The following is a 27,145-nucleotide window of genomic DNA, read 5'->3' on the forward strand; positions in this document are numbered from 1 at the left end:
GAGCGTGCTGTACGCTCAGAAATCTCTGAGCTCATTACAGTGACCGTGACGCTAAGGACCAGCCTTAACGAGTTAGCTCTGTTTAGACGGATGAAATTAGCAGGGTGCCACTGCCTGACCATACCACATCACAGCTCATCTAAAAAGGAGAGTGCACTCAGATGACTTAAATGGCCTTCATTATATTACATTTCTCACATTAAGCTGTTTATCTGGTGCAATTTAAAACCATCTCAGCAGAACTTACGAAAATTCTTGATCGTATTGCAACACTTCGGGCTCCGCTGCTCCAACAATGGCTTATTAAAACAAAAACAAGAAGAATATATATTCCTCCCTCTCTGAAAGGACTGTGTTTACCAGGAGAAACGGGCTCTTTTAAAACTGAGCAGGGGACACATTATGAGAGACGGGCGATGTGATTCACATGTGATTTCTTCAAGTGTTTCATTAAGTCCTGAACATGACCGAGGCTATTTTCACCAATAACAAAGGTAATGATAATACACTGAGAGGCAGAAAATAATAACACTCAGCGGGAGGCAGAACGGTACAAAGGAAGTAAGATTAAAGGATTTTAAGATTTCTTGTGTGTGTGGGGCTGCTTAGTATGTTTATTATGCTGTTCTTATTGTGACCTTAATTATTATCATGTAATAAGAACTTATCGTCTTTCCTGCAGTGGCACTCAATTGCAGGTAAAAAACAAAACAAAAAAACAATATGTAATCACATACTTCAGTCACTTTGAATCTCTGAGATAAAAGCCAAGATCAATACGCTGTATTTGTACAGTGTTGCATTCTGACATTCGCACACCCCTCCATCTCCTGAGAAGCTTGCATAGCTTCTGTTTTTACTCCAGGACGCCGTCGGCTGCACCGCTATACCCAGAGGCCAATCAGCTCTCGGGGTCAGAGGGAAGGAGACAGGGAGCCAGGAAGATTTGAGAATAAATGGAGGCAAGAGCTGAGGGGCCCTTCAGCGATGCCACATCGAGTTCAGAGTGAGGAGGAAAAGAGGAACAACACATCGCTCTCTGTCCCGAGGTCTTTTCAAATGTCACTTTTTCTTATTGTTTCCCCTCGTTTGCGTGTTCTGTCCTTCTCCTGTGTAATGCCCCAGCCCCTCCCCCCAATGTCTTCTTCCATCCTTGTTTATTATATTATTGTAAAGGGCAAAAGCCAGTGAGAGATATCAGCCCCTCCTTCATCTTTCTTTTATGATGTTTACATGTCTCTCTTTTTTCCTGAATTCAGACCAAACCTAGAGCACACAATAATCAGAAAAAAACAGTATCTCTTGCTTTCTTTTTATGTTTTATGTTCTTCCCTCTGCTGGTTATTTTTTTTACAGGCCTCCAGACCTTTATTTTCTTTGCAGCAAGGTCATGTAAAACACACTCGCACACATTTTTAGGAGATGCCTGAAAATAAACAGACCTTGGCGGGGGTGTGTATCCAGATGGCAGCGTTGAAGAGGACATGGTCACAGAGCTGTTTGAGGAGTGGCGCTCCATGAGGTAAACCATCCAGATACTTGGCAAAGGACAGGAACTGCTCAAGCACTGCCCTGGTGATGTGGACCCGTGAAGACTAGGAAAAGAGCACGCAATTATAGGTTTGAAGCTGATAAAAGAAAAAAGCTGATAAACACTCTTTTAAATTATTATTATTAACGTTTTATTTGCTGTCATCCTACAGTACAGCCAGTGTAACCACGGATACAGCCAATCACCTGCTGAATGACGCTTTTCAATACATAATTTTAGGTACCTAAGCTAGAGTTCAACACAGGTCTCAGGTAATTAATTTACACCATCTGTTTTGTTAAGAAGTGTGCATATGATATCGCTGTCTCTTTCCTCTGCACATTTCTATCTTCGCACAACAACTTCTAATACCTACACTGCACCGAGGCCTTGAGACAACGCTCCTTTCTTTACGTTTTTCTAGAAGAATGGGAAACATATACACAACTAAATCATATTCTAAAAAGCTTGTAAGTCAATATTTGATATGACCACCTTATTAGCACAGCCTGGACTCTCTTAGGTAAGCTTTCCTGTAATGTCTTTAAGCAGAATAGCTCTCCAGCCTTCTTAAAGGACATTCAAAGCTCTTTTATGCTGCCTTTTGTTCTGTTCTTTGTCAATATGATCCCACGCTGCTTTAGTAATATTGTGGCGTGAGCTCTGGGGAGGCCGATCCATGACCGACAGTGTTTCAGTGTGTTTTTCTATCCAGGTATGCTTTTACTAGATTGGCGTTTGGGATCATTATCATGCTGAAATGTTTTCACTGATAAAGATGTTGCAGATGGTACTGCATGGTAAAAGTCTCCAGCGTGTTTTACAGATGGCTGTAGACACTGCTGTACCTCTCTCCTAACTTCACATATTTAAATTTGGATTCATCGCTCCATAAGACTTGTTGTCACTGATTTTTAGTCCAATTATTCTAATGTAATTTAGCATATCTCAGCCTTCCCCACCCATTTCTCTTCCTTAAGTATGGCTTCTTGACAGCCACTCTTCCACTCAGACCATTTCTGATGAGGCTTCAGTGAACAGTAAATGGATCAACTTAAGATCCAGATACATCTCTCAGGTCCTGTGGCAGGTCTTTGCTGGATTTTGTCCTATTTCTTAAGGACCTGACTCACATACTGTTCATCTGCTGTATGATTTTTCAGCCTGCCACTTCTGCTTTTGTCCTCCACTAGTCCATTTTCCTCTCACCAAGTTGTACACGCAGTATAATGTGGAAATATGCCACATTATTGGCTAATAGCTCTCTGGAAATAACTAACTAACGAACTAACTAACTAATAATACTATTTTATGTCAGATTTGTCTTGGAAATTTACAGATTCAACAGCAGAAATGGGAAACAAATTATGTGTTTTGTGACAGGCTGCTAGTAACTAAATGCTAAATTTGCTAAATTGCGGTTCATGTGTAGACACAACACTGGTTTATCTCGTGATTCATAGGTACACTAACAAACAAAAGCATTTCTCTGAAGATGGTCAAATACAAGGACTGGACTGAAAATGAGTGGAAAAGCAACCAATGTCCAAATAAAACTTTGAAAGACCTTCGGAAAGCTTGAAAACATACATGCAAACATGTATATCAGGAATTTCTGGCTCATTAGAAGCAAAACATAAAGGAAAGACAGGTGGCTCAAGACTTTTGCACAGTTCTGTAATACTGATGAAATGCAATCAATACTGCAATAAATTTGACCTTTAATATTGCACTGAATAAAATAAAAGAAACACCTGTCAGTATAGCCCAAAACATTTTAACAAAACAACAAATGACAAAAATATTGTTGCATCACGCCGCATCAGGTTTAAATAGCTATATACATATAAGCTACCTAGCAGAGAATACAGCGGAAATGTAAGTAAAGCTTGATAAAAAACCCTGATGAACTTAATGGAGCTCAAATAGAATGCAAACTCTTTCCTGGAGGCTCTTGTACTGACCTTCTCGAGCAGGTATCCGATCACCAGAAAGCCTTTACCGCCCAGCATTTGCTCCTGCATGGCCACTGAGCTTTTCAGCAGCTCCACCAGGAATGCCAGCAGAGTAGCACTGCAACATAAGCACACACCAGCAATGCTGCATTGAAATCACTACTGGACAAACATGTTTACTACTGCAGGCAAGACGATCCATGCCGTGTTTGCTTCATCACTCTTCAGACCCACATTCATATACCCCAGCATATATTTTTAATAAGCAAGGTGCTTTGCTGTTTCTTATTGTCATTTCCTTGATGATATATTTTTTAAATAATCGGACTGCAAAGCTGCTCGATACTGGATGTAACTGGATTAATACTGATGAGATGGGGCGGTTTAGGGGAATCTCGGAGCAAGGAGAACACGTTGACTTTCTAAAACACCTTGCTCTTCCTCCTTTTACTCTCTGTAATCAGTTATTTTGTAGCCTGCAGCACAACCGAGGTTATTCTTTTAAAAGAAAGACAACTCTCCCACATACGACATTTACCTTTCTCTAATGTCAACCATTGTCTATATTTACTTCTTCTCATTTTCCCTAGTTTGTTTCGGGGTCCCTACTAGGATCAGCTGCAGCACTGCATAGCAAACAAAACATGTAATATTTTGAAGCTTCAGCCTGATTTCCTCTGCTGGAAAAGAAAAAAATGGTGCAGTTGATATAAGTGCTCTTCAGACAGCCATCAGGTTCTCTGTATTTATGCAGATGACTCACCAGACAGTGGTGTCCACGCTGCTGTCATTGAGCTGCTTGTAGTCCAGCTGTGCAAAGAGAGGGAACAGGACCTGTATGCCTCCTATAGAGTGAATGGCACTGTGGATGGAGTGGGTAACAATAGCCTTCACATCCTGGGGGTTGGAAAAAAGACTGTTAGCGCTGACTTTATTTGACATGTTCACACAGTAGAAATCACATGCTCACTTCCACTATTAAAGAGCAAACAGCTCTCATATGCAGACTTAACAATAGAAAATGTTGCAGACATTTTTTTATTCCACATATGGTAATTTAAGACTCGCTTCTTTTCACACACATATTTAGTGCAGCTATTGTTTTGTTTTTTTAAAGACTAGTTTTAGATCCCACAGAGACAAATTGAAACAATTTACTTCAAAATAATTTTAATTATCTCAAAACGGAGCATTTCCTTAGGGCTATAAATGGTACCTGTGTACCACTTTAAGCTGTTTTAACCCACTGAACTAAAATCATGAAAAAGGCGACTGCAAGACCTTCCTTAACTAAATTAACTGGATAAGAAAACAGGACTCCCTTTGTGCCCTCATAATTATAAAATAGAGAATTTGCTGCCTGGATGGTTGGTGCATTTTTCACACACTGTGCAACTGAGGGAATTCTCAGAAATCAGGAGATTTTTTTTTTAAGAAAAGAAAAGCACCACTGGTTGAGCAGACCTCCATCAACCTTGAAAGATATATGCTTAAACATAACTACAAGCAGTATCCTTCAAAGAAAGTTAAACTAAGATCTAAGAGTCCTGTCAAAATCAAATCTGTTTTCTATATTTTCTTAAATATCATATCAGCTATAATATCTTATACTGAGGAAATCCCTTATATCTACAGTACTCCAAGCAAGGTAAATACCACTTATTTTTCACAAATGCAATTGAGGCGAGCGTGAGTCAGCCTATGAAAAACTAGCTTGATAATCACACTGAGCAATCACTTCATTCCACTTCAGTCATTCACATATGCATTACTAAACACATCAAGAGCTGTGGGCTGTGATTTAGAGCGAGCTCTCTCAGAAGAAACAAGCCAAACTAACCTGTAGCATGAGTGCGTGCGGTGAGTGGACAAAGATGGAAGGGTTTTCCCTGGGCGACGACTCCAGGCAGAGCTGGGCATCCGTTGCCTTGGCGTTGTAGGTGAAAGAGATGGAGCTGGCCAGCTTTCCGTCATACAACACCTGCTTGTGGTGCTCAGCCAAGTGGATGTCGCTCTCGGACTTGAACTTGAAAGTGCTCTGCAGTGGCGGTGGAGGTGGAGGAGGAGGAAGAAGAAGATGTCAAGGGTTGTGTGAGGAAACCATTGAATCAGACAGACAAATGACTTTCCCCGAGACGACAGAAGCGCGTCTCTGTGTGCACAAGTTCAACACCCAAAATGGAGTCTGCTTAATTGCAGCATGAGCCGTGTGTAAACAACACAGCATTAGCTTAATGAACACAGCGCTAACCCGGGCACTAATTCAATTAGCCCAGAATAAGAGATGGATGGGGGAGCGGATGTGTGGGAGAGGAGCACTCGGAGATCCAAATTTATCTCTCTCTTTGTAGTCCACCAACACCAAACACACAAAAGAGAAGGGAAACATTATTTACATTTATCCCACAAAAAAAACAACAAAAAACCCACACAGCCTGGAATCTAAAATAGCTTTACTTTGGATCATTTTCTCACTTTTCTGTTCCTCCACTGACATTATGGACGAATGTAACACAGCAGTATGTTGAAACCAGGACACGCGGTCTAAAGATAGACGCATTTCTTTAGTCCACGCACAAATTGTAGGAACTGTAGGTTGCACTTCATCTGTATCTATATCCGTCTATCTGCACAGGTCTCTGGGTTCATGTGTCCTGCAGCAGTGCTGCTACACACAAAGTATAAAGCCCAGCAGATGAAAGGCCAGCGGACTGATCTGCCACCCTCTGCAGCAGCTCTAGGCGGGGGCCGCTCTCCACCTACAAGCGTCTGGGTCCCCAGGTACCTCACTCAGCCTGACTGCACAGGAAAGCCGCGGGCCGATGACAGACCTGCAGGCCCGTCTTCTTCTAAACCTTTCATCTGAGGTCTAGCGTAAAAAAAGATTAAAAATGCCCTGAGCAGTTTTAACCATGCACCACTAAATGTAACATCCTTATTTCCATCCAAGGGCTGAATACAAATTTACACTAAACCTTCTCTGATTCAGTTACGAGAAACACAAAACGCTTCCTTGCATGGACACGCAAAGAGGAGCCGGGAGAGGCCACTAATCTGCATCTAAAGCCACTTTCACACAGTCTTCACAGCACAGCATTGTTTGCAAGAGTAATTAATGGTAATTACAGCATGCTTCTATTTTCTGAATTAAGAAGATATTACTTTAGTCAGATACGGGAGCTGATGACCCCGTGTTAAACAGCTCCTCTGTGAAGCAGCGTGTGTCAATAAGCTTATCTGTTAAAAATTGTCTGAAATTCTGCAATAATTCTTCACAATCACTAATAAAAAGCCTCTTCAGTTTATTTTGGAGCGGGCCCTACAAAAGTATTGTATAGCCTGAATGTGAAATTAATGCACTTATTAGGATGCAGATTTATTGCAGCGTCAGCCTGTTTATTGTGCTGTACTTACAAGGTGTGTGTGTGTATGTATAGACGCAGCTCTTTTAAATGTGAGCTTGCATTCAGGTTGCCATAGTAAAAAGGGGGAAGGCGGGCTGCTGAAAGCGTGAAAGATCTTTGCTGACTCTTCAAAGTACGAAGACATAAGGGGATATCCGTCAGGTGGAAGGAGGAACATGCATTAAAGCGTGGGTTTTTACATATGTAAAGCCTTACGCGGCTGCACTTAAAAACATGTGTCCCCTCACACCGAAAGGAATGAAAGCGACAACTCTTGCCTTTTTCGCACCTGACAGATGCAGATGCGACATGGCCTGCAGTGATAACGGCGCACGAGCCCGTGCACGCACGCTTAAACCATTCAGCTCATCCTTCGCCTGCCTGCAACTCCAGACAGTTTACTGAATGACGGCCAACTCTTCAGGATGAGAATTCCAGCATCTGACAGAAATGTTTCCTGACTTATTATAAGCTATTTATAAAAAAAAAATATATCTAAATCTAGGACTGGCTATCTGTAAATATTCAAAACTAAATGTCAACTCTAAACACTTTCTAAAACTGAATTAGAGCAAAAATATCAGAAATCTACCAAGACATTTGTAGCCAGCGTTAGTCACACATGTTAATCTGCACAGAAATCTAAAGGTTCAACATTAACAACTCGCACCACAAAAAAAGATTGTGAATGTCACTATAATGAAACATTTGAGACATACACACAACAACACACACAAGCGCACAATGCAGGTGTCCAGATACATACTCGCATGGTTCATTAATTAAGTTGTGGCCAGATTGCTGGCAGAGCTCTGCAACGAGGACATCTGGACCTCCTATAAACAGTGTAACCAATGACATATTCAACACATGAGTGGCAGGACATATACAGAACACACACATACACACGCAGAGGAAGATAAAAATAACACCAGAGCTTCCTTTCAACCGTGGCCCGCACAGAAAAACAAGACGTTATGTCCCGTCTTCTTCTGTCATTAGGAGAACATGGAAGTGCTGAACTGCGCACGCAGACATTTAGCACAAACAGCGTGTCAGCCATCATAAGCCTCGTCGAACCGGAACACCACGCGCACCCTCACTGTGCTAAAGCAGAGTGTCTGTCTGCTTCCTGTTCCTCATTACTGAACAGTAACACTGACAGTGGCCGGGACTAAGAAGCCGCATACGGCTGCGCGCACACATACTGTGTGTATATATGTGGATACAGTTCGATTAAACACAGACTAGGCAAAACCCAAGAAGAAACGTATAACACACACACACATACGTCCACATATGCGTGAAGCCACGGGAACGAGGACCGACCTACATTCGAGTTAAGACAGGAAGCTGCGTGACACAAACAGACCCACTGGCGTCCCTCCTTTGGCTGAGCGAAAAGCCCACGCACTTGTCATTACAATGCCAGCGCCGAGGCCTGTGGCTTTAAAACAACTGAGCCATTTAATGGTCTCTTCTGGGCATCTGAGAAGCCCATTCTAAGCCATGCAGAGAGGCAATCATCTGACTGATCAGCCTCAGGAAACTGTGGGCTGTGACAGAGAGAGGAATCAGTATTCATGGCAGAGAAACAGCAAACTCCATGCATGCGATCATTTCGAGGAGCACAAGAGAAGTCTAGTTCATCAAATGCCTCGATGATTAAAAGAAAAAAGGAAAGGTGTAAAGGCCACATGTATGATTCAGCGCTCGTATATGAGAGACAGCTCTAACTCCTGCATTCTATATACTGCATCTTTCCCCGTCAGCGTCACAGTGACAATTTCAAATCCCTTCACCGGTGCGCCTGTAGTTTCACTTTCAGGCCGGCCAGATCTTTACTCCATCCCATTCACCTGTTCTCCTTCCCCCAGATCGCTCATGTATACACACAGCTGCCATCTAATACATGCAAACATGCCAAAGAAAAACATTATTTAAAAGAACAAAATCTGATTAAGGATATTTTCTTTCTAATAAGCAGCTGAAATCACATCAGCTGCCTTATCCCCATGACGACTCGCGGTTTTTAAAATTCTGACATCTTTGGACACCTTCATAAACAAGTCGTAAGTGGCCTGAGGCGTGCGAGTGTGCCAAAACAAGAAGCAGACAGCTGGCAAGGCATTTCAGCTGCCACTGATAGCCAGACCAAAAGGCAGAAACTGTGATTTCTAAAGCAATCAGAGCTCAACACCCAACATTGTGAAGCCTCATTTAAATAACTTTAATAACCACAGGAACACAAAGTCCTAAAAAAAAACCCAAAAAACACTTGAGTTAAAATGTGGCATGTATGGATAGTTCTGTATTTGCCTTTTGTGCCTTTTTAACCTCAAGGAAATGAGTGCAACCAAAAAAAAAAAAAACTAGGTGTATGAGTAAATCTAGGCATTCAAAAAGCTCACTGAGAAGGAAGGTAGATGAACTCAAGCTGTACAACATCATCTGCTGCTGTCTTCACAAACTGATGTTGATGACACTGAAACTGACAGAAGCACGATGAATCAAATGGAAAAACTCCTGCACCTTTTAGATTACATTACTGATGACCTCTATGAGAAAGCCTGGCTTTGAACAATAACGTTTGATGTATATTTTTACATTTAGTTTTCTAAGACGTGCGTTTTCTATACTGGAATAAACTTGGTATTATTGTTAAAAATGTGTACAGATGTTTTTTACCTGCTTTCAAGTTACGGCTTCACACATTAGAGCTAAAAAGCAAGAAGTAGCTTCAACTTAAACCAAGACAACGGACACGTCAACAGTAGCAGCAGAGAAAAGTCTTATAAACAGATAAATGTTTGAAGTGCCTAAAAAAATGTTCTTATTTAAAATACTACTTCTAATCAGCTCGTTAAACACACTTCATATTCTAGTACTGGGATGAAGTACTTCATAATGTCTTCAACAGGGTCCTGAAAACACTGCTCAGAGATTCTGGTCCATATTGACATGATAGCACCACACAGCTCGTTCCACCACATCCCAAAGGTGCCCGACTGGGTTGAGATCTGGTGACTGTGGAGGCCATTTGAGTGCACTGTCATGTTCAAGAAACCAGTTTGAAATGATTTGGTACATTATCCTGCTGGAAGCAGCCATCAGTAGATGGGTACGCTGTGGTCATACAGCGATGGACGTGGTCAGCCACAATACTCTGTGGGGCTGTGTTGTTTAAACCATGCTCGCTTGGTACCAAGTGTGCCAAGATAATATGCTCCACACCATTACCCCTCCACCAGCCTGAACTCATGGCACAAGGCAGGATGGACCCATGCTTTCATGTTGTTTACACATTCGGACCCTACCATACAATCACAATAGACAAGGAGACTCATAAAAACCAGATGTTTTTCCAAGCTTCTATCCAGTGTTGGTTTTGTAGCCTTCTTAGTTTTTTTAAAGTTCAACCCTGCCTTTAACTTTAAAATAGTGCAATAATTAAGATTTGTGGTCTGTGGTGAGGCCCCAATATTTCAAGATCGCCTTGATTTATGATATTACATTTAATCAAACACCGTTATTGTTTGTGTTTAAATCAGCACACAGCAGGTACCAGTGCACAGTGCAGACTTTGAAGATACAGGTAAAATCCTCAGGTTATAAACAACAACATGAATGGAAACCGACAGCATATAGAAACATTAAATAATAGTCAGGAGGCCGGGATGTTCTAACTGTGACACTGAAGCACTGCAAAGCATTTGGAGAACATGTGCTATAGTGGTGATAAGCATGGATGCGGGCGCTATCTCACCTTGTATCCTGGGCCGAGCTGGTGAATAGCAAAAATCTGAGCTGGGTTGAGAGCTTCACTGAAAACGTAAATGGCCCCCAGCTGACCGCAGAACACCCTGTTAGCATCTGCTGTCTCTGATGAACCCAGGAAACACTTGTCGTAACTCTGAAGGAAAGACAGAGCACAAGATAATGTTACCTTTCAGACAATCAAACAGAAATGTAATCAGAGTAATCGACAGTTTGGAGAAAAATAATATGTTTTGAAGTTTGCTGATCTTTACAGTGATCTGAAAGACAGATATGGTTCATTTTGAATCATAAGATCTCTGAAGCTATAAACAGTGGATGGTGGAAAACAGATAAACCTTTGATAGCTGCTGGTTCCTAATCGCTCGGTCCCAACTCTACTCTCACCTGCTATTACATTTGTCCCGTTCGCTCTCATAGCCCTTATCACAATGAAATCTTTACTCCTCTGCCTTTTTTCAAAATGAGGACAAACGTTTTATCTTCGGCCCTCAGGACCAAACAAACCCCGATACCGTCGACGTTTTCCGAGACCCTTGATTTCAAGTCTCTGAATGAGCTGCATGAACAGCAAAACCCTCTCCATCAGTTTCTTACAACAACGTCAACCTTCAATACCAGCAGAAATGTCAAAAGCTGGCCAGGATGGAAGGGGAACAAAGGCCGTGCAGCTACCTGTCACCTGCTAAATGGAAAAGTTGGAAGTTGGAGTTTGGGTGAGCTATGTTGGAAAGAGGCCCAAGGACAACTTTGTTCCTGCTGACAAATGCAGAGGGCAAACCTCAGATGTCTGCCAATATCACAACAGGAGAGAGGTGTGAAGTAGAGCCAGGCCAGTACTGGATTTCTGACAGTGCTGCGGAAATCCTTATTTTGAAGCTAAATCTATTTTTTTAAGCAATCGTCAAATAGAAGCAGCTGAATAATGAACTCCGCGTTCATAATCAACTGTGCACGCTACCACGTAAAATCCACAGCAAACAACATCAGCGCCCTTACATCGTTGGTGTTGACGTGCCAGGCCATATCACCATAGGAGACCAGCTGACCGTTCACATAGCAACGGATCTCGGAGTTCCTCCAGCGGTTGTAGATGTGGACGATGCTGATCATATACCACTGAAAAATTGAAAAAACACATTAAAATAAAACACACACACACAAGATGATTAATCAAAACAAGAAAAGCATCACTGCACCAAATTACCAAAACAAGAACTAAATGTTCTTTGATTTACCCGAGGCTTTTATATTTGTGGGAGTTCTTCAGAACTGTTTCGTGACGACTGAGACCTTTCTTGTTTTGGTTTTTTTCGTTTTTATATACAACCAGAACGGTATTTTAATCGATTTTATTCCTCTGCCTCTGCTCTCACCTTGGCTATTACTGACAGTTGTTTGTCCATCAGACGCATTACATCCAAACCCTCAGGGCTGAATTGAAACTAAATTGAAACTTAGTGAAAAGGTGACGCATTCATACTGAGAACTGAGAAATACAGCAACGGCCTTGGCGTATAATGTTTACTGCTACGGGGGTCGGGCGGTCCACAGCGATGACACCTGAGTCCCGTGCTGCAATTGCACTTTTTGGGATTTCCTATTTTTATACCTCATCTGCTTTTGAAATGCAGAGCGAGTTATAGCCTGTTGTCATGTGTTTGTTGGGGTGTTGTGCTGTGACAGCAGAGAGGAAAACCAAGAGTGAAACACACAACGACAAAAAAAAAAAAACACAAAAAAGGGCTCACAAGTTAGGCAAATAATTTGCTTTTTTTATTCTTTTTTTTTTTTTTTCCCTTTTGCTTCTCAGAGAGAGTGAAGGGATCTCTCGGGGTTGCAAGTAATAGAAGGAAAAACACTGTCAGCCTTGATTGCTCCAAAATAGAGCTGGGCGATATGAGATTTTTTCATATCACGATATGTTTTTTTCATTTCAGGCGATAACGATATCTATCACGATATAAGCCAAATAACTATATTTGTAAGATTTAAATGTGCCGTTGCTCACAAGTAAAATGTGAAATAATCAGCAGCTTGTTTTTATTTAAATATTTATTTCCCATAATAAGTTCAACAGGGTAGATGTACTTAAGGAACATGAGACTTTTTCAGATAAATAAAGGCAATAAAAAGGCAGCCACTAAAGCGTTTAAGTTTCAAAATAGAACAAACGAAACAGACTAAATTGTCAATTCCACTTAGAAACAAAATATTAATTCTAAAAATAAATCTTAGTTTGTTTTACAGAAGAACAGACAAAACTGACTAACTTTTGTCAATATCAAATAAACTGAGAACTAAAAGGAAATTCTCAATCTCTCCTTGTTGTATAGCTGAGCTTTTCAAACAGTTTTAACAGTTACTTTAGTCTGACAAAAGCCGAATGACGAATTAGCGCTTCCAGTCAGAGACTGAGGCTACGTCCACACGTACACGGGTATTTTTGAAAACGGAGATTTTCCGTTTTCGTTTTAAAAAATAATCCCGTCCGCACATAAAGAGAGAAATCAAGGAAAACGCTGCTATGAACATGCCAAAGCAGCAGGTGGCGCTAGATTCCTAACCGTGCAGAAATATTGGCCAATCAGAAGTCTAGAAGCCTCGGTGGGAAAAAGTAAACAAAGCTGCGGCATAGAAGCAGAACCGAGTCGTATGTGTGGAGGGACAGTAACTGTGTGTATATGTAAGCATTTAAACACTGCAGAGAGTAGAATTAACAGTAACAGTATTGTGCGGCTTGGCACTAGTTCTGTACGTAACAAGTCACGCGACGTGACACTGCGGCTGTGATTGGTTCGGCTCTGCGCTACTTAATTTGGATTGGCTGACCTTTTTTTTTTTTTTTTAAGAGGACAAGAGCGGCGAGGTCTATCGCGATAGCTTAATTTCTCTATCGAGTAAAAGTTATATCGCGATACATATCGTTATCGTTCTATCGCCCAGCTCTACTCCAAAATATCTGGTACACTGATGTTGTTGATTTGGACAATGGCTCTGTTGGTGGCTGAATGCATCATACAGACTACTAAGCTACTGTAAAAGCAAACCAGTTGAAGCCTGTGGTGAACAAAATGTGTTACTTGCACCTTTGCACTTGTTATTTAATAAACACAAACTACTGAAAGATATTGACAAAAGCCTCCTGCTGTATCCACTACTGTATGTTTTCATCAAGACTTTATTTTATTTCCTAGCTTAGTGAAAATTCATATCTTTGTAATACAGAGAATACTCACTCTCACTGCCCTCTACTTTAGCTCACTATAAGAAGGTCAGCTAACATGAATTACAACAGTGTTGAACTCATTTACTCAACAGAACGCTTGTTGTTCTCTCTCTTTTTTCACTTTGCCCACCTTTATAGTGCATGGCTACAGCAATATGCTTGTGTGCCTTCATTAGAAAACATCTTCCCTGGTGATAATACACACAGGTTCCCTGGAGAGAGACTGCAATGGGGAACAGGAGTGCAAAGGGGAGGGTGGGGAAGCTATAATTTTGCAGGTGCATGTATACATGGGGAGTAGGGAGCACAAAGTGTGCGTTGCCAGCGTTCAGTCTCTCGTACATGCATGCACACACGCATTAACGCATGTGCACGACAAGGCAAAACGCTGTGAGACACGGTGGCTTTGAAATTTATCAAATGGAACCACTGGGAACTTCGTTAGGCGGTGCAGGGATTCTACTGGGTCAGCAAATCCTCTGGAAGGCCATCTCATCAAGTAATGTGTGTTTGTTTATGTGCGCGTGCGAGGATGTGTGCGAGCGCGTGTGTGGGACAGTGGCAAAATGCTGACAGCGCGGTACAGGGGCAGCGTGCAGGTCTTAATTGACAGACCTTATCTGGACTCATCAACATTCGGCGTGTGTGCAGAGAGATGGGGGAGAGCAGCAGCACTCTCCTGATGCTGTGTCATTTAACAAGTGGCACAGGAGCTCCAGAAAATGGGTGTTTCTTTTTCTTACCTTGCGGGGCTGGAAATCATATTTCACGCAGTGCTGAAAGCCTTTTCCTTTCGACTTCAACGATGTCACAATGAGGCAGTTTCCCACAAAGTGCGCGGAGTAACCGATTCCTTTACTGGTGCGAAAACTGAAGAAGAATGAGAAAGAGAAACACTCATTTCACTTTGGTGTAGAGTCGAGATACAAGTCTGAAAATGGCTGTGATAAGTTTTCAGCTAGCTGTAAATGAAAACAAATTAGCTTAGGCTAACTTTATGAATGAGCTGTCCCTCTTAATGGCATGTGAACCATGAAGCTGCTTAGACTAAAAGAGCTGGATTTTATTTCACAAATACAACTGCACCTCAAGATACCCTTACTACTGAAATACATGCACAAGGCACCTTTCACAGCCACATATCGCATCTTTTAGGGTCACAAAAAGCAGGATTTTAAGGTGCTTTCTTTTCAGCGATGCCAAGGGTCCCAGATTGTAGGTTTGTGAGAAACACCAGTAATCCCTCCATTTTACCCGCATAATTTTTCTCTTCCCGCGCTTGTAACCTCCACATAAAACCTAGTCTCACAGCTAAGCTTCTTCCTGAAACAAGCAGACATATTTTCTTTTTAAAATAGACCCAGAAGGATCGCGCATACAGCAGGAAGGAGATATAAATCCCTCTCAAGTGAATCCCTGGTACACATTAGTAGGACACGTACTGCGTTATCACGGCCTTCATGCAGCTGCTGAGGCCAATATCAGACAGGCAGCTGGAGTAGCAGCTGCATCTGGGGGAGGATGATAAGACCGGGGCCAGAGAAGAGGAGGCTGCCCTCCCTCTCTCGCACCCTGCTTACCATGACAACCTGACAAACCAAACTGTTACTAAGGAAACAAGATTACATCCGAGCACTTTTCCTGATTAGCACTCATCTCCGAGATAGTATCTGGAGGATATATGGATGCACATCGCGCTTCCGTAGACGACTTCACAACCGTTTCCCTCCGTAATGAATCAGAGGGAGGAGAGGTGAAGGCAGGACGGCGCTAGTTAGTGTCAAAGAGCGAAGAGGTAGAGAGAAGAAGCCAAGCAGTGGCGTGAGGGAGTTCAATTAAATAAAAGGTCAAAGCTAATGAAGCTTCATAGCAGCTAACGGCTTGCACTTGCAACACTAACGGTGAGGCCAGCGAGGGCCAGAGCTGCACAGCGAGGAGGAGGCATCCACCCAACAGGTCACTTATAATGGAGTGTGTTGACATTTAAAGTTATGTTCTAATTTATTATCTGTTTATCTATTAACTTCCTAACCATGTCATTCAGTCTGACTAGTTAACTCATTATATTAAATGTTTCACTGAAGACACTCAAAAGCTGAACAAATGTAACGCTGGAAAAAGATTTGAATAGATCTGATTGTTTAGGATTCGGGAGCTATGTGATCATCGCTGTGTCTGTGGCCAGCTGACAACACAACACTTTAACACTCCTAAGATGACAAAAAAGATGGAAGTGAGGTGTTAGAAGAGCTGATCTGTTTCCTATGAGTCTCGCAGTACTGAAATTGCTGAAAAACACCATAAGAATGGACTCAAACAACTTCAGCATTTTTCTACATCTGATTTTAGACCAAAAATCCTCATTTTTATTTCCCTTTTCACAAATATAATATGGATTACGCGTCTAAACAGAAACATGATTAAAACAATGTCTTAACGCCTGTTGCAAATCAAAACAAACTATCACAATTTGTTTGCGATAGTCAACAGCGAGTGCTAACAGTTTGTTACTTGTCTAAAGCCGTCTGAGTATTTACTTGTATTAAAAAAAATTATTAAAAACCTACAAATGCAACTTGTTGTGATGATTGAAAACATGAAAAAAAATGCTTGTCTGATTTTCAGATTTTTTTTTTTTTATCTTGTAACAGCTGAACTTTGACCCCATGACTCCGCGACAAGTTCCCACGGTGAGAGTTCTTAGGAATAGATAGACAGACACTTTGTTGATCCCACAAGGGAAACTGTGCTTGCTGTTGTGAACCCTTCTGAACAAGCCAAAAGTAGCTTTTGTTGCCTAAAGACAACAACAACTTCAGTTCATCCTCTGTCTCACACAAGCAGTTTGACCTCCCCTTCCTTTAACCCAGAATTCTTTTGATTCATTCAGTTTCTGACGTGACGTTAAAACCCATCACGTGCGTGCACCCTGACGGAAATCTGTCCACTCAACCTTTCCAAAAGCACCGATTGAAACCTTTCTTACATGCACATTTGTGAACCTATCCTGTATGGCGTTCATACAGATTGCGACAGATTGCAGTCTGCAGTATATTAAGTGCTTTCGCATACTGTGATTAAGTGCAGCACACTTTCAAACTGTGTCATCCGTGTTCACCTCAGGTTAGTTTTCTTCCAACTGTAACTATAATGCTTTTTGACATCCAGAAGGAACAGGCCTGAACTTGCTTTGTGCAGCTATGTCGGCTCCTCTGCTTGGATCAATAGTGAAAGCACAAGGACGTCTGTACGAACTAAAACCACTTCGTACACAAGTAAAATTTCTTTAAACTGAGAACACTAGCGAGTGCTGCCACTATAGAAATTTGCTCATGTCTGAGCCTCTTTTGTCATTTTCTTTTTCTCAAACCTATCTAGAGTTTTTTTTTTTTTAAAGCATACCAAGAGTCTACAAAGAAATCCTGTGCTTTTGTGATCCCGGAGGGCTGATAAAAAAACCCAACTTGGCGACGTTTGGATTCCTTTTCCTCGATTTAACGCCTCTCTAACACAATAATATCAGGGTGACATCATTAGGTCAACAAGTCAGGGAAATAAGTGCAAGATTCACAGCTAACAGAAACTCTTTAACAGTACTCGAGCTGATTTTTCATTGAAATTCAAGAAAACGTACACGTTTGAAGATGTTTAACTTTTTCAACAGTCCAGATGAATGAACTTACCAGTAGAGGTACGGCTTGTCTTTATCCACATTGATGTTGTTGAGTGGATCCTGCCTGAACCAAGTGTTGATAGTGAATCCGTTCTGGTATGGCCATTTGGCAATTGGTGGTAAAGCTATAGCCTGGAGCAGAACAATCAGCTATCACTACACTCATACGCACGAGAAAATGCCCTTTAATATGAGCTGACTGACTGCAAACAAGCATAGATTAATCTGGATAAAAAAGAATTATTCTGATAGATAAGTGGTGTATAAGTGGTTAGTGCGTTCTGGTCGGTCTCACCGCTGCACTCCGGCCTGGAAAGTTGAAAAAGGTGTCCGGGCCGTGTCTCTGTGGCATCTGGTTCAACACTGACAACAGCTTGATAGCGTGTCTTGGCTGGAGGAGAGGAGGGAAGACCAAAGTGACTGCCATTATTAAGTGACAGATGCTCCCTATCAGGGGCACAGGAGAGAGTAAGACTGTTAAAAAAAACAAAAAAAAAAAAAACAACATGGTGTGACATCACATCTCTACCACAACCCAGCTGGATCAATAACTCTTCAATCACCTCCGTCCTACCCCCGACAACACCTCATCAATACCATGGCAACCCTTAATCGATCTGTCTCTGGAGAGGGCTGCTGAGGGGAGGAGGAATCGGAAAAGATGGGAAAACAGCGGTAGGTGGATGGGTTAGTGATAGATATTGGACAGCAGAGAGCAGTGGACTGCTGATCAGTGACCAGAGGTTGCTGATGGAGGTTGCCCTGGAGCCTGCCTAGAAGGGGGGATTGCCGAAGAAGTGGCAAGGATTCACAGGATGAGTTAACAAACACCGAATCATCGCACACTCTGCAAACCTTGCTAAAACTACAGTCAGTAAGGATGTCATAGGAGACGGTTTAGACTCATAAAACCCTCGTTAATCTTCACAGTACAGTTTTAAAACATCCGCTCTGAGTCAGCTAAACCGTCTGACTAGAAGGTGGGCCAATGAGCAAACTACAGAGAGCTGTTAAGCTTACAACAAGAAGCAATGTAAGCTGAGATTGCACTAAGCACTCCCAAATCTAAGCTCCTGAATTAATCCCATTTTCAGGTACTGGCGTTTGTAGCTCTAAAAGTAAGCATGAATCAGCAATAGCAGAAGCCAATTTAAGCAGAAATTCGACAATAAACAGCATAAAAGCCTGAAGCAACCAAAGTGCAAGAGTGGTTCGTGTTGCCGTTTCAATAAAGGAGGAAATGTATTAATCAAACTCTCTTCCAATTGCCTGCAAAGCAATTCACTGAGAATACAATGCCAAATTGGCAGGTTGTGATAACAGACGTTTATTTGGCTCACTGTGCAAGAGTAAAGAAAGTTTGAGGTAAGGAGAAGTAAAGAAGAAGAAATGGAAATCCCCGAACAAAGCATTCAGCTTCATAGAGCGGTTCAGATGATTATATGTGTCCTGAATGTGACTCTACTGGACTCTACTGGCTCCTTCACCTTCACACCTGATTAAGCTTTCACTGTCACTTTTTTTTTTTTCACCATGCTTCTCTTCAATTACACTAATAAAATCAATTACAAGCAAAAACAAAAACAAGAACACAAGCTAAAGTGTCTTAACAAACATACAAAAATGAATCCTAATATGGAGTCAAAGGTATACACACCCATCCTGCATTATTCTAGTGCATTAGCACAAACATCTCACTAAGTGACATCCAGACTAATGACACGCAGACAAACTCATGCTGTATGGCTAATATAGTTTGCATTTTTTAAGCTTCCACAGCAAGTGAATACCAGTAAATCAAAAACAGTGAAATGTCTAATTCAGCAGCAAATGTGACATCTGTAAAAACAAAAAACCTAAAAAGATCAAACATATCCAAGGTTACAACATCCCAATAATCATCAGTGTTGGCAGAGAAAATTAATATTGCTTCGTGAATACCAGCTCTTCTCAAACCAGACATGAATCTTCAATAATGTTCTGATATATTTGTTGGTCTGCTGCCATCTGAGCAAACAAAGGGTTTCTGACTGAAGCTCCTTCTGTCGTTGAATTGTCCCTTGGTTCCAACTCCTTGAGGTACACCACATCAGAAATGCTCCCAATATGAAACACATGACATACATCAAAAAAATTTTTGCAGTGTTGATATTTGTTAAACTGTAAAGAACCATTAAGTGCATGAGTCTTAGCCCGTAGCTAATGGTGCGTGTCACGCCACTTCCCGGCATTGGCCTGCAGGAGAACTCGCTAGATTGGATGACGTACTTTATTCTCTACAGCTACAACCATGCAAACCATAATCTGCACCCTACTGGATGAACTCGTGTGGGCTGTCTGGTTCCAGATCTTTTTAAACCGAGACCAAAGTGGCAGCTCGTTTCCAAATAAGCTCTCTAAGACTGGCGCAGAGGTAAACACATGAAATAGCCCTGCTTCATGACCAGGTAGAGACACAATTTCAGTCTCATGGGGGTGGGGGTCACAAGCCAGTTACTCCTAATGCTGGTCCCAAGCCAGGATAAATGGGAGGCTTGTGTTAGGAAGGGTATCCAGCATGAAATCTGTGCCAAATCAAACACGCGGCCCCCTTGGGGAATAAGAGAGCAGCCCAAAGTAGCTTTAGTGTAACAAAATGTGTTTCTGCAAGAATTTAAGACCTGCAGTTGCTGTTGCTGTCGTTGTCGACTGACAACAGCTAGTTTTCAGTTTATAGAGGCTTTGAGTTGCGCTGGATGCCCTTGATTTGCATGAAGGAGCCTAGACCACAACACTGCTCACCTGCTTACACAGACAATGAATGGAAGTCGTGGAAATGACAGATCCTGCGGAGACGTACCCACAATCTAAAATTCTAATCGCTTCTTAAATCACCACCAAAACTTACCCAGATGCCGTTTTCGCCCCTCAGCATACTAAAGAGCAGCTTCAACTCCTTGACTGTGATGCTGTAGCTGGCCATGACTCCCAGCATGTCCACCAGAAGGTCTGACAACAAAGAAAACACACACACACACACAAACAAAAGGCAGAAAGTAAGTGTAAGACAGCAGAGATATCCTGAATGTGCATGCTCCTATGAGTTTGTGTGTGAGTCAGCGTTTGGAAGTCTCTCTACTGACATTTCTGATAGAATATGGTGAGGGCATAAGACACTGACAGGTTGTTCTACTGTCAGTTGAGCAATTTATTATTCAGAGAAGTAAAAATCAGCGGCGCTTCATCCAAGTACTCAGAGCTACTGCCATGTAAACAAAACACACACAACCTCAAACCTCAACGAGTGTTGCTTTTCACAGCACTGCTAAATATGGTCAGAGTACACATGACAACGGATAAAGCTCCATTAATACATAATGATCTTAATACATCAGGGAATAGAAGGCCAAACAACTGAGAAAGGGCTAAATACATTGTCAGCTGTGACAGCGTTAATTATGATTCACAAATATAGCTGTGGTCAAACGTTTACATGTTGTGGTGATTTGGGGCTTTTAATGATTTCTTTGAACTGTTCTTTTTCCAGAGTGCAATGACTGTACAGCTTACATCTTTAATCACTTTAAGAACACGAAGTGAGTTTTGATTTTCTCTAATCCACACAGGGTCACAATTGTACATACGGGCTCGACTATACACATACATCACCTCTACTCCCACTTGGGTAAACATCACTTAGCAGGGTGCACCTCAATCAGACAGTTTTGACAGCCATCAAAAAGCTTCTGATATAATTTTGGATGGACTGGTGGGATTCATCTAAACTGGTTGGCTTCTTGGTACAGACCCAACGTTCCTATGTTTGAAAGCTTCGCCTTTACTCCTGCAAACAAACCTCATGTCATTGTGGCCAGTTAGCTCAATCTTTGTCTCCTCTGACCACAAAACGTTTCTCCAAAAGCCATTTGGCTGATTCATGTGGACAGCTGCAAATTCCAGTCTAGCTCGAAGGTGTCGAATTTGGAACAGGAGCTTCTTGTTTGTTCTGGATCTCCTCAGTCCATGGCAAAAGCTCACTCCACTATGGCCAGTGAAGCCAGTGTTCCAACAGTTTCCAGTTCATGGCAGGCTTGTTGGGTTGTCTGAACATCCTAACCTAACCAAATATCCTCTCATCTGAGGGTGACGCATCTGAATATCCTGTATTTACATACAATTGTTTATTTATGTAAATCTACACAATCCTCCTTCTTAAATCTTCACAGAGTTCCTTCCTATTGTTCTGAGCATTGGTCCAATACCAATTTTTAACCTGGCAAAATCAATTATAATCACTCACAAGAAGTTAACAGACCTTGGACTTGTCAGGTTAACCCTTTAAGCCTGAACTGTGAAATAATTGTGAGAATAAAAAAAATAATTAATGAATTCAATATTAATTTGCAGATATGATCTTTAACTTGTATCAGGCTTTACAGGGTTAAAAGGCACCGAAGAAGCTACAGCATAACTTAAAAGATTTGAGTATAGGAAAATATTAGAGGCCCTACATTTTTAAATGTTGATCCTGTGTCGATTAGATAAAATCCAAACCAAATTCAAACGTGTGCACCCACTTCCCTTTTTTTAAAGTAATTAAAGATGCTGTACAATGATGAGTGTCTGTAAACTTCTGACCACACATGTCATTTAACTGCTAATAGTACAAAAACAGCATGCAGAGTAGTATTAATCTCCTTTTAGCAAATAAACCCCAAAGAAACAAAAAACAAATATTCATATTCACCAAAATCGTAATCTATTCCTTTAATTTGTTCACATTTTAACAGACAATAGTGGCAAACCTCCCTCTCTAAGGCTGCGAAAGAGCTTTTGTTTAATGGCTACATGTCATGAAATGATAAAAACAAGACTTTAAATACAATTCCCTCTCAATATTCAAGCATATAATTAAATACCACATTGAGGCTTTTGTTTAGCCCAAATGACCTTCCTGCTTCATTGACTTTCACTTTACACAACCACAACAGATCAGTGTGGATATGGCAGAGAGACAGCACAGCTCTCTCAGAGGGAGCCAATCTGCTTAGAAAGGCTCTTCTTTCCCATTAGGCCTGCTAGATATGAATAGAGTCTTCCCATAATATTTCATTAGCCAAAGCCTAGCGACAGGGAATAAAGGAGAGGGATATCTCACTGAGGTGCAGGGTATGAGAGGAAAATGCAATACACAATGTCCTAGATTCAAAACCCCTAAGCTCTGTTTTTGTTGTGTTCAATTCATGTGGGTCATTTTGCATAGGTTTGGAAAAATGTTATAATCACAGCTCTCTGGAAGAATCGGCATTAAATTGATTTAAGTGGCGTATACTCTGCTGTAGTGAGCAGTAATAAGTCAAAGAAGTTATAAAACACATCATCCTGCGGCGCTAGCTAGGGCAGAGAGGACACTGGGGGGGTGGAGCAAAAGATGTGCACTCCGAGGCATCATTAAAGGGAAGCCAAGGTCAATACGTTCATGTAAAGAGGTGAATGTGGATGTGTTGTTTTGCAATCAAGCCCCGTGAACAAATGGCAGTGAGCACACAGAAACACATCGAGGTTAGTATTTTGCTTTTGCTGCACCGAAGGGTTTTATGGATGTTTCACTGCAGGGCAAACACTCATGGACACGTGGAATAGGTTTTGATATAAGGGAAAAACATCTGAGTTTTTTCCATCAAGGTGGAGGCACGTTTACAGATTCAGCTGGTTGTTGCTTCGTCAACACGATTACAAGGTTGAGAGGTTGGGCATCTGTTAAAGAACAGCCCATTAGGTTTTGGTATGGATCCCCATCACTTTCGTTAAAGTAGAGAGATAGGCCACTGGCCTTGGTAGAGGACTTCTTTCCTCTCTGTCAGCAAGGTTATGCAAAAAGTGCAGAACAAAGTGCATGAAACTTGGACGCACAGTGGAGAGCTGGAGTTTACAGAAGGAACTCATTACATATAAATGCAGATTTAGACACTGAGCTTAGCACAGACTCTGCTCTTCTAGTCTGAGTCTTACCTATTTTTCAGTATCAGAGAAGTTTTACACCAAGCGTGCAATTCAAAATAAGTGGTTCCTGAAAATTCCATGGGTGACGTTTTGGGTCTTCTTCCAGAACTTAACAAAGTTTTGACACATTCGACTTTCTGTAGTCACAGTTTGAAGATGTCCCCTGAACGCCTCACATGCAAACAGTCATTGTGAAGGCATGCATACAGATAACGCTGGTGGCCTAATAGCTATAAGGTGGGTGTGTGTGTGTGTCACTGCAACTGAATAAAAAACACATGCTATTAAAAGTAAAAGCTAATGGTAACCAAGGCAGCTGTGTTCAATCCCAAACTTTGATTTAAGGCCTATTAACCATTTAAATAATAATAATAATATCATAATATTTTGTTAGCATTTGTTTCAAATACCAATAAGTTAGAATCAATAAGCGATACATCCGCATGTTTCTCTCCTCAAGCACTACCATCATCATAAACTAAGTGTGACCAGTAAGTTCTTCAGCCATAAAGAGCAAAAGCCTTTATTTAAATATGGCTGATCTTCTCTTCAAAGTGATGTCATAGTCCACCTCTGTGCCACTGCCAGTGTTTTTTGAAAGCTCTCTGGAAGTCCCGTTCCAGACTAATTGCACTTGTGTATCTGCAATGTGTGCTGGATCCCCTACACTGTCCCGAAACAGCATGAAGTTGGAAGAAGAGTAATTTAGAGAGTATCCTTTGTAGTTACTGACAACTGTGTTCATGTTTCATATTAAAAAAAACACCAGAATTTTCAGTGTGCTGAGAGCAGGTGCACAATGGCACGATCCAGTTGTTTGTGTCCTCAGACCCCACAGAAGGCAAAATTTTTGCGTTGACAGTTTGACTCTGGGATGAATTCACAGTGCCAAGCCCAGTAAAAAAGACATTAATATGTTTGGACACGGACACTGAAGACGCTTCCTCTGTAAGCTGTTTGGACCTGGTTCAAAGCCACAAATTTGAGGTCATATTAAAATTGTGGTAATTCGGGGAATTATCTAAAAACAGTCAGGCGTGGTTTTTGCTATTACAGGGTGGAGTTAATTCAGGGGAATTAAGCTGTAAAGTTATCATTATATCCCACTATATTCTCATTTTATAGGTTGTCCAATCTTGAAAAAAACTGATCAAAATACAAAGTATGTGCGCATGTATCCATGTGTACCCACTGCTCACCTGCAATCATGTCGTCCACAGTGCTCATCTTCAGCAACACCTGCTGGATGAGGCCAACCTCGGTGCTGGTCTGCAGGTTGCGCACACTCTTGCGGAGTATGGCTGTGAACATGCTCCAGATCTCCGCCTGGCACGTCACCTCGCAGTGGGAAAGCAGCTCCACCATGCAGCCGATGCTCTCTGCCTCCTGGATGATGAAGTTCATCTCCAGGTCAAACTCGCCGCCCACCAGCTTTAGGAGAAGAAGTGGGAAGGGGGAGAAGGGGGAGGGTTTGGGAAGGGAACAGACGTAGAGCAGGAATTGGGGGGGAGGGTGGAGAGAGAGAACAAGAAGAGTGAATGATTTAGTGTAGCATTTAACCTTATGTCTGAAGGAGAGGTAAGCCTGGCATCTGATGGATGCTGATTGTGGTTGGGAAAGCATCTCTTCTGCCCGGGGCCTCATATGCTGCAACAAATAAACGTCCTTCATGTGAGCACACACACACACACACACACACACACACACACACACACACACACACACACACACACACACACACACACACACACACACACACACACACACACACACACACACACACACACACACAGATCGTCCTTCCTCTCCTTCCTCTCTTCCTCCAATTACTCTCAGAATACAGCAGGCATAAATATGCCCCTCTCTACCACCTCAGATGCACAACACCAATTGAACACATACAAAGTTAACGCACATGTCAGTCCCTCTCCTCTCTGATGGCATTAGTGTGAGGAGACCGCACTTTAAAAACTAAATGCAAATGATTTTCCGTCTCTTAATGGCTGGCAACTATAATTACTTGGATAAGTACAGCAACAACACGCTAGCACATTAACTAACACGCCACATGAACACAGCCATACCCACACAGTTCACCCTCAGCACGCTACGCTATCCAGGAAACGGTAGCCATAGCAACCAGCAAGCTATGAGAACACCACAGGGGTTATTAAATCAGATGGAAAAGAAACATGCAACAGATTATCAGAAGCTAGCAAGACAGCAAACAGGATAAACATTATGACTATTGTGGTGTTTACACGGCATGAGAGAATAAAACTAATCGATAAATCAAGGAGAGTCGGTCTGTTTCACAATGTGATTAAACTGGAGGGGCAGCAGGGCTGTGGTGTGCTGTCTGCAGTCAGGAGCGGGAAGACGCAGATAATGCTGGTGCTGTTCAATAAAGGGTTTATTTTCAATAATTCATTCTGCATGTGGTTAAACGACCCTTAAGCAAAAACTATTACAAGCTCAGCGGGGAATGTAAAGTTATACTCTGCGCACTCTTGCTATCTTTAAGAGATGATCACATAGCAATTTACAAACTGTGTTGTTTTTGGATCACTGTTAAAAAAAAAAAAAGTTTCACACACTTAGCTTCAAAATGAAACTTTTAAAGAACAAATACACAATAATATTCATCTGACAAATCAACAAATCTGTATTCGACAGCAGCTAAACACATCCCGGATGAATCAATACACCTTGTGAGACATTTAGATTCACTTCATTGTGTCCAGCACTGTTTTCCACCAGGAGTCTTCCTGGCAATTGTCTAAAACAAAAGGCAATCGTTTGTGTTCACTGACAAATAATACACCTCCTGTTGCAGATGAACCAAATGTTCTCAGCAAGAGAACTTATAGAGGATAGAGCAGATTATTGAAATGAAGGAATTAAATGCGTCTGGTTATTCCGGAGCATTCCCGGAGTTACTGCCGATGTGTTCATCGTAGTGTGTACTTAGATAGAAATGTGCGTGTGAATGGGTGACTCATACAAGTTGTATAGAGCGTTCTGAGTGCTCATGTAGAGTAGAAAAGCACTATGGAAGAACCAGTCCATTTACCTTAAAGCTGTTTATGAACAGCTCATCTTTGCCTCATTTGCTGCATATGAAATTTTATGTTTCAGCCTGTTACAGATAGCACATCTCTGTCCCTGGTATGAGCATCATAACCGCAGGGATGATGAGGGTTGAGCAATAAGTTAATTAACCTACTAGAATTTAAAAAAAATAATTAATTGATTATCAAAGACAAGAAAACAATTCTGTTGGTAGAAGGGCTAACAAATAATCCAAGGACACAGAAGGGGAACTGAAGTTGTTGTAGTCACCACAATGTTGGTTCAACTTTCATTTTCATCATCAAAATGTTTGGTCGGTTTGAATATTACACGTACAGACGCATGAATCGATCAGCTAGGGACCAGAATCAACCAATTTCTATAATTCTCGGGCCTCATCTGTGACTGGCCAATCTCACATGTGCCCGATTACAAGCCAGTCTATTTCATGCGTGCATAGCAGCACAACCAAACACACACACACACAAACACACACACACAGCCTAATGCTAACATGTCGTT

General features: G+C 41.7%; 1 protein-coding gene across 16 annotated transcripts in view; it reads right to left on the minus strand.

Annotated features, from left to right (window-relative positions):
* nbeaa (neurobeachin a) overlaps nt 1-27,145 on the minus strand; it is a 101,235-nt gene that overhangs the window by 45,416 nt on the left and 28,674 nt on the right. For all 16 annotated transcript variants that reach the window (XM_080307571.1, XM_026183058.2, XM_080307570.1 and 13 more), the window contains exons 2-12: nt 24,751-24,982; nt 20,457-20,557; nt 17,865-17,960; nt 17,580-17,701; nt 14,640-14,766; nt 11,667-11,786; nt 10,657-10,803; nt 5,327-5,524; nt 4,250-4,383; nt 3,496-3,604; nt 1,443-1,595 (exon numbers count right to left, since the gene is read on the minus strand). In XM_080307571.1, the coding sequence (XP_080163697.1) occupies nt 1,443-1,595; nt 3,496-3,604; nt 4,250-4,383; nt 5,327-5,524; nt 10,657-10,803; nt 11,667-11,786; nt 14,640-14,766; nt 17,580-17,701; nt 17,865-17,960; nt 20,457-20,557; nt 24,751-24,982 (1,539 nt within the window). The remainder of the gene's footprint in view (nt 1-1,442; nt 1,596-3,495; nt 3,605-4,249; nt 4,384-5,326; nt 5,525-10,656; nt 10,804-11,666; nt 11,787-14,639; nt 14,767-17,579; nt 17,702-17,864; nt 17,961-20,456; nt 20,558-24,750; nt 24,983-27,145) is intronic.

Source organism: Astatotilapia calliptera, chromosome 10, assembly GCF_964374335.1.
Source record: "Astatotilapia calliptera chromosome 10, fAstCal68.1, whole genome shotgun sequence".
NCBI classification, from domain to species: domain Eukaryota; kingdom Metazoa; phylum Chordata; class Actinopteri; order Cichliformes; family Cichlidae; genus Astatotilapia; species Astatotilapia calliptera.